The sequence below is a fragment of the Peromyscus eremicus genome, chromosome 3, assembly GCF_949786415.1.
Source record: "Peromyscus eremicus chromosome 3, PerEre_H2_v1, whole genome shotgun sequence".
Lineage (NCBI taxonomy): Eukaryota > Metazoa > Chordata > Mammalia > Rodentia > Cricetidae > Peromyscus > Peromyscus eremicus.
In genome coordinates, this window is record NC_081418.1 from 80700720 (window position 1) to 80709801 (window position 9082).

Consider the following 9082-nt stretch of genomic DNA (forward strand, 5'->3'; position numbering starts at 1 on the left):
TGACAGACGGTTTCAAAGCATGGTCACACAGATGGCCCCGGTTAAAATCCGTAGATCACAAAACAAAAGGACATGAATATGGGGAAAAGACCTGTGAGGAGGAGGGGCTTGACAGGGATGGAGAGTAGACAAAAGACAGTGAGGTTAAGAGTCATCAGAATATGTGTGTGTGTGTATGAAATTGCCAAAGAGCAAATTTAATTAACACGAAAAGGACACAGACAGTTTGGTATTTGCAAATTGTCTACCAAGAATATTACATTGTTATTTCGAGAGGCAAATGGATCCCTGTGAGTTCAAGGCCAGCCTGGTCTACATAGTGAGTCGCAGGTCAGCCATAGTGAGACACAGTGAGCTACACAGTGAGACCATTTTCTTAAACAAAACGAAACAAAACAAAACAGAAAACCTCAAAAAGTTATTTAGAGCCATCAAATTGGCAAAAATTTAAAAAAATGGTAATTATAAATTATAAAATGTTAAAACGGATTTATGGAAATCCTGTAACACATTTCCGGCATGGGTACAAATTTGGATAACCTCTGAGGTTTACCCGTTGTGTATTATAACAGGAAAAGGCGAGAACAGGGCTGGCAGGATCCCTCAGTGTGAAAAGGTGCTTGTTGCTCAAACTGACAATCTGGGTTTGATCCCCAAGACCCATATGGTGGAGAGAATGGATTCCTTGGGGTTGTCCTATGACCTCCACATGCATGCCATGGCATATGCATAGGCACATAAATACACATACATGTACTCATGTGCACACAGAATAAATAAAACATATAATTAAAAAAGCTTCAAGTGAGAACAATACCATGCAACCCAGCAGTTTTACAGTAAGAGTGCATTCTTAATGAAATATCCACACATATATGAAAATAACTTGCTAAGAGTATGTAACTATCCTTCAAAGTAGTGTTAATAATAATGAAAAACATAGAATCCCCCTCCATGTTACAACACAAGGCTGTGCAAACTATAATATACTCCTAAAACACACCTTAAAACAATGTTGTTGACAATGCTTTAAGGTCTTAGAAGTTGTTAGAAATATATTACTGAGTAATGACTATATGATAAAGTGATTTAAAAAGTATGTTACAAAGTGATATATTGCAGTAGCTTCCGTAGAGAGAAAGAGAAAGGGAAATGCTAAAACGTCAAAGACACATTTCCAATTGTTAAGATGGGATTATGTCATGGGTGGAATGATGGGCTTGTGTGCTTGACAGGCATTTCTATTTTGCTCATCAAAAGCTTTTTAACTGTGTATGTTGAATGTAATCAATTTTACTATTAAAAGCTGTGTTCTTGGCTATAGAGATGCCCAGTGTTTGAGAGTGTTTGCTGCATTATTATGAAGCCTGGAGTTTGGATTACGACACCTGTGTAATGAGCTAGGCATGGTATGCACATCTGTAACTCCAGCTCCAAGTGAAGCAGAAATAGGAGAATAACTGCAACTTGCTGGCTTCCAGCCTAGCCAAGAAAATGTGAGCCCTGGGTTCAGAGAGAGATTCTGCCTCAAAGGAAAAAGAAGGAGAGTGATAGAGGAAAATACCCAGTGACCTCTTCTAGCCTTCCTACCTTCATACACATATGTACATGCATTCTCACACAGAAACCCATACAAACAACTCAATCTTCTTTTTAAAAGCTATTTTCAAACAGCAATGATGACATGAAAATGCTTTGTAAGAGTTCGGCGAGTGGTAGCGTTAGGTTCCAGTGAGAAACGTGGGCTCCCACAAGTGAAAAGAAATCTTGAAGTTTCATTTGAACTTGAAAGAGGTAAGCATGGCAACAGTACCTTACATCATTCTGTACACTGGGTTGTGAGAGCTTGTGGATTATAACAGTGGAATTATGTCCTGGGTAGAATGATGAGCTCGTGGGCTTGGTAGGGGTTTTTCTATTTTTGCTACTTTTCCCTGTGGTTTTAGACAGAGAGCCCTGCAATTTGACAATTACCGAAGACACATGTCAACTTTCTGGACTTTGTTTCACACTATTCTCTACGAAGCAAATGGTCAGGACTGCAAATGGATGGTTGGCAACAACTTCGGAAAAGACGAAAGTGACAACTCTGTCACATGGCTAAGTGAGCAATGTGTGTTAGTGGGAAGCAGAATAAGGAGCTAGAGAGTAAAGTCCCAAGAGGAACATCCCATTGTTAGATTCACTGCTAGGCTATAGCTATCCAAGAACAAAACTAGCTGTCCACTTCTTGAGAATATCCAGAATACACAGAGGATTAAGATTTTGTTCTCTCACATCTATCCCACCCTTCTACCCTTATAGGATGCTCTCTGATCATTTACCAGGAGATTTACTAATTCAGTCTAACCAAAGATCCTTTGCCACTAAGATCTTCTGAAGGGGCAGGGTCTGTGGTTTTCTTTACTTTGTATTTATAGTACTTAGCACATTTTTGGGTACATTTGTAAAACAATCACTGAAGTTTATCCCATGAATTGAATGGCGAATTAAAAAGAGGATAATGAGAAGAATTAAGATGGAGAGAGGCATGAAGTTTCAGGTGGAGATCACTAAGCCACTGCAGGAAGGTGTAGGCTAGGCTATCCACACAAGGAACAACACTGAAAATATTCAGGGTTTTGAGTGTCTAACAATTTTTTCATCATCGTAAGTATAGGCCAAAGACTGAAAACATGTAAGACAAAAATGCTTAAAATTTTAAGTAAATGGTTAAGTGGAAACATTACTTACATGGTTTATTTAATTTGACACTTTTCAATGACCCCTATTTGAACAAATTTCCCATAGTATGTTTTCATTTAATCAGAGATAAGAATCTAAGAAGCATTTAAGATTATGGATTATAGTGGAAACTGTGATAGTGGTGTTTCAGGAATCACTCATTAGAAAGACTTTGAAATACCTGTATAGTTTCAGGGAAAACACTGACCCACTTTCCCTCTACCTTCCATGATGTGCCAAAATGCCTGTAATCACTCCATTCAAAACAGTGATGACTACTTGACATTGTAAAGCTTACAGAACAAATATCTTGTATCAAAGTGGCCCAGTGAAAGCAGTGTACTTTCTAGAGCACCACAAAACCCTCAAGCCCCCCCTTTTGACCTATTTAATAGGAAGTAAGTTTGCTGAGAACTCAGCCCCAAAGCTCATTCAACTTGAACCCAGGGGGTTGAGTAAATTCTTGCCTGGCAGTTGGGTTTTCACACTCATAACCCAAGGTTTCTGTGAGGAATTACACCTCAAAAATTAATGAATGGAAAGAGTGATGGTACAGGATGAGAGCTTCTCTTAGGCTGTCCTGGAGGGGGAACATCCTTTGACTTGGTTCTGGGCTTTGGACAGAAACCCCCACATACTAAGAGGGTGGCAGCAAGTAATGAGTCACCTGCACTCTGGTGCACACAGGGAAGGAGTGTTAAGTAAAATTTGTAAGAACATGTTTGCTGTTGTTTTGGATGAAGGTCCTTCACTAGGAAAATAAACTAGCAATTCAAACCAAAATGAAGGGGCCTGTGCTCAGCACCAAACCGGAGTTTAAGATCAAGTTTGCTTGAAAACAGGAGGCTCAACAGCATCCTGTATTAATGGTTCATTCTCCCAGACCCAGCATAAGGCAGACCCATTCTGCTTTAACAAAAAGTAACATGGTGGTAACTGTTTTGATTTCTTGTTCCATCTTATAAAATCATCTGCTCTGATCTCCATCACCACAACTGTCTGTTTAGAGAATGAGGTGCTCTTTGAATCAGGAATTGTAAGTAAGATACAGAACTGAAACCCAAAGCTGCTGGATTTTTTTCTTTTAATAGAAGTGATACTTATTTTAGATTTTTTTTCCTCTCACTTAAACCAACAACTCACCTTTCCCAGGAACTGTGGAGATTTCTCATTTTCCCTCTGAAGAAATTGCATATCACTCTCCACTCTTACATCAATCCCCAAGAGAGAAACAGCAGAACACTGACACATTGAGAGGGTGATTTTGTTCCTGAGATTACGGACAAGCTAATAAGATTTCATGCTTCTGATGAGCTGTCTGTTTATGGTTTGATTTTTCACAATGTAGGCACATTCTACTGTTTAATGCACTGATTCAAGGCACATGTAGCAAGTTTATTATTAAAGTCTAAAACTTACTTCTTCAACTCTCCTCCACCTCATCCCATAGCTATCTCATTTGAAAGACATGCATGCTTGGTCATGTGCCTGGAGTTAAGCAGGACAGTGGCCTTGTTACAGAACAAGGAAGTCTCCTAGCTTCCAGGCAGTCAATCATGAGGCCAAGTGATCCAGGGGTCTGCTCTGGCTCTTCTTATTTATGATTTGGAGCCGAGGAAGAAGCAAGAACTTAGATAGTATTATAAAAATACAGTGGAAGGGAGTCCTTCTGATCTTTCACCCCAAATGGCAGAGATGTACTGGAGAATGAGGACAAGGAGGTGGCTCAGTTAGTTGGTAAGGTGTAAGCATGGGGACCTGAGTTTAGTCCCTAGCATCCACATAACATGCCTGGCATGTTGTCATAAGCTTGTAATCTCAGCATTGAGTGGGTGGAGACAGGAAGATTCCTAAGGCTCCCTGGCCAGCCAGACTGATCTGGTAAGCCTCAGATCACAGTGTGAGGCCTTGTCTCAAAAAACAAGGTGAAAGACTCCTTTCAATAATGCGCAAGTTTGACCTCTGGCCTCTGTACCCAAATGCACACACATATATGTACACTTGCACACACAACCACAGACACACTAATACTTAAAAAACAAAAGGTCCATAGATATTTATATAAATAAGTGCAGGAACTTATACACCTTCATAATGTTGTGAACACAAACTGATTTAGTGTGTTTTGAGATCGATTTGACTGAATTTTTCTTAATAATGACAGTAATGGTAATTCATAATAGGAACTATGGGACTGAGAACAAGAGATTGTATGAGAATCTCCCTATGTATGTTTACTTGTTTGTTTATTGAAATGGGGTCTCACTATGTAGCCCCAGATGGCCTGGAACTCCTGATAACAATGGTCTACCCTTAAACTTACAGAGATCTATCTGCCTGACTCCCAAGCGCTAGGATTAAAAGTGGAAGCCACCATGCCTGTCTGGAGAATCTTCTTATGTTTTATCAACAACATGCATTTAATAAGAATTAGACACTAACATACTTTAAAGTTTTTAACATATATTCAAATAAAATTTTGAAATATGGTGCTTATAATTACTTTCATTTCACAGAAAAAGCCATGGAGGTTGAGGTCAGCTAAACAAATTGCCCAAGATCACACAGCTCATTGGGAAGACACAGAGAATACAAAGGTAGTTTTGAAATGCTCCCTGGATTTTGGTTTCAAAATCTCTCACTGGGATCAATGAGCTTCAAAGTGAATGATTTTAGTTTGGAAAACAAATTCACCAACAAAAACCAAATTAAAAAGAGATGAAAAGAGTATCGTTTAAACTTTTGTTGTTGCCAAGGCTCAGGTTGATCAGGAATTCACCATCCTGCCTCCTCCACATCCATCCTTACCTAAGAAAAGCCTCTCAGACCTGAGGTGTTGGCTTTCACATAGACTGTATTTATTCAGGCTAGTGGGGAAAATTGTTCTCTGGGGGGATTTGCAATATTTTAAAATTTATGGTGTTCACATCAAACCTCCATACTTCTGTCTTCTTTTGAAAACCCAACAGATCAAGGCACACTGGGCCCTATATGACAGTGGCTGTCCCAGTGATTTTTCTTCTTTATATGGGCCTCACCAACCCCCATAACTCAGAGTTGATCAACCTGACTCTTTTGAGTTGAGCCCCTGTCTTAAACCTGTATGATAGGTCAACTGTAGTGATTTGCCTCTAGCTTTAGTTCAAAAGTCCAGCAATTATCAGTTAACCATTAAGATACACCATCGTACTTACATCCAGAGGAAATGTCCTTCCCACAAATGAACGTCTCTTGAAAATGCCCAGGACACTCGGCAGTGCAATGCATAGAGGCATGAGGTTCCCAAAAGCCTTTGTACCAAAGTTGAGCTGTTGTTCTGTTAATCCTTGTGATATGAGATCTTTCTTTGACGCCGTTTTTATAAAAATAAAGCTTCCTTGGTCGGCAGTTCTTAAGGGCTTCTTGGCAATACACAGAAACATTCATTCCCATCTGAAACATTTCACTAGGCTCTACCCACATGTTACCAGAGCAGTTTATAGTTGTAATTCCTGGAAACAAACACATGAAATAATCAATTGTGCTGGCAAAATATTGTAAGGGATTTAGAAGAAGAATATGCCACTGCATGTAAAATGTTTTCTTTCAGTAACTGAATGATTACTGAACAGTCGTGTGTTTTCATTTTGGTTCCCCTGATGGGCAGCAGCTCAACACAGCCTTTGCGCTTTGTCCTTGTCAGAGAGCAAATACAATTTCCTGTTCTACTGTAAAGTGGAGACTGTTATGAAGTGACAACATTTTTGTCATAGATGAGACTCAAAGTAGTGCACGGGGCACTGCAGAATTCAATTCTATGCTTTTGATACTCAACCAATGTTTTGTTGGTTGGAGGGGGGCTGTTTTTGTTTGTTTGAGATAAAAGTTCCTTTTATCAGCATAATGTGACTATAATGATCAACTCCTTACAAAGAGAGAGTCCTTAACAGCTACATGAAACTTATCATTAATTTGATAATATAGGGGAAACAAAATACATTACTGAGTTAAGTAGCAAGCTGCAAAACAACATAGTTCATAAAAGCTCAACATTGGGAAAAAGCAAATAATGGACGAATCAAGGAGAAATACTGAAAGTTGTTAGCAACAGTAATCTCCGTGTTAACATTTTTATTTTAAATTGTGTATGTCTATGACTTAAACATTATACAATGGGTAAATTACTTTCATGACACCGAATCACGAACTTTAAAGCTCAGTGGCAGTGTTTGCCTTGAGTTATGTTCCCATCAGACTCGCCTAACAGTAAAGTCATTTATATAGAGTCAAACGGAATGGAATGTTAATGAAATAAAACTCTTATCTAGAAAACATACCAGAAGTTTCATGAAAGGTGTTGTAACTTTTCCTGGAAGTACTTGTATTAAAATATATTTAAGTCTTATTAAGATAAGAACAAAGATCAGTATTTGATTTTAAAAAGGTCCTTGTCTTTGAAACATAAAGTTTAAACTGAGTATGTAATTTAAGATTTAATTTTGTTTAAGTAACATTTAGACATAAATTAAAAATATTTAAATGTTGAAATAGTAATAAAATAATTACAGCATCAATAGGTACTAGAACCAGAGACACGAAAAGGGAGTTTGTGACAATATCTGGGCAATCTTTTGTTGTTGTTGTTGTTTGTTTGTTTTTCGAGACAGGGTTTCTCTGTGTAGCTTTGTGCCTTTCCTGGAACTCACTTGGTAGCCCAGGTTGGCCTCGAACTCACAGAGATCCGCCTGGCTCTGCCTCCCGAGTGCTGGGATTAAAGGCGTGCATCACCGCCGCCCAGTCATCTGGGCAATCTTATACTATTGTAATCCCAGGACTCAAGAGACTGAGGGAGGAGGACCACAAGTTCAGGGCCAGCATGTGCTACATAGATTATAAGCTCTAAGCTAGCTTATAAAGAATGCACAACAAAGAATGAGAGCAGGTGAAATGGTTACCAAATTTGGAGACATGAGTTTGATCCTTGGGTCTCACATAGTGGAAAGAGAGAAGTGCATTGTCCTCTGGCCTCCTCCTTGTGCCATGGCACAGGCTCTGTTCCCCAAACAGATGAATCAGTGTAAAAAATATTTAAAAAAGAAGAAAGAAATACCTACCAGGGCATGGTAGCATATTAGTAGAATCCTAGCACTTGGGAGGCTGAAGCAGGAGGATGGAGAATTTGAGGTCAGCCTATATCACAAAGCAAGTTCAAGGCTGATGTGCAAATTGTGGCTTGATCTTAAAAAATAAATGAAAGAAGAAGATGAGGAGAGGAGAAGAAAAGGGAGGAGGAGGTGGAGGTGAAATATATATGAAACATCTAGTATTTTAAATAAGTTTGATAATTCAACTTTAGAAAAAATATCTCTATGACTCATTGTGAAACCGTTTTTAGAATACATAGAAAAGAGTCAAGAGATTTGGTCACATGTCCTGGGTTTTAGAAATGGCTTTTTAGAGCATAATGGGGGCAAGTTGTTGATCAGGAGGAGGCAACACAGACTATAAAAGACTAGGTCATGTTGACTTGACAGTTCCTTTCTTCTTCTTGAGATAGGCTCTCACTTTGCACGCAGCTCATGCTGACTTTGAACTCATTTCCATCTTCCTGTCGGCCTCTTACATGATGATAATATAGACATGAGCTACCCTGCCCAACTAATTGAATTTTTAAATAAGGTTATTAGATTGGTTAGAAATGTTTGACATTTTTTTTTGTAGAAATGTGTAATTATGCTTTTATATCTTTATAAAGCCATTTGTTTATTTAACGGTTATTTTTTTTTTTTTTGGTTGAGTAGTTTCACCATGTGTTCCAGGCTGTCCTTCCACTCTGTAGCCCTCTCCAGCCTCACACTTGCAACAACTCTCTTGTCTCGGCCTCCTGAGTATCAGGATTAAGCTGTGTGCCTCTGCACTTGGCTAGTAGAGCTACTGAAATGGAGTAACACCATCCTAGGGAAACTTCGACAGTTGTCACTTGGATTCTACTAATATAGTTATAGAAGAATGAAAACAGAGACACACAAAATACTATACCTCCATGACACCATCTGAAGAGCACATAGAGGGCTATTCCTACATGCAACTGAAGTGTGAGGTGATTCATGTCCCAAGTGAGGAAGAAACCTTTCATTTCTCTCTGGAAAAAAATATGAAAAATCTTTATATTGTAACATTTTACTGAGACACTTAGCATTACATTTTTCATAATTATTGGCTTGAATAGGATTCTTTCATTCAGAATGACTGAAACAGGGCAGAGGGATGCCAATGTTGTGTGAGGAGCTTCATGAAGAGGCAGATAAGCAGAGCATCAGAGTGGAATGTCTGTCTTCAAGCATCACTTAGGAGGTCATCAGACCTTTGTTAAAATGTA

General features: G+C 38.8%; 1 protein-coding gene across 1 annotated transcript in view; it reads right to left on the reverse strand.

The window, feature by feature from the left end:
• Il23r (interleukin 23 receptor) overlaps positions 1–8812 on the reverse strand; it is a 62047-nt gene extending 53235 nt beyond the window's left edge. Inside the window, exons 1-2 of the mRNA XM_059256706.1 lie at positions 8743–8812; positions 5919–6215 (exon numbers count right to left, since the gene is read on the reverse strand). Of these exons, the coding sequence (XP_059112689.1) occupies positions 5919–6215; positions 8743–8812 (367 nt within the window). The remainder of the gene's footprint in view (positions 1–5918; positions 6216–8742) is intronic.
• Positions 8813–9082: the final 270 nt, after the last annotated feature.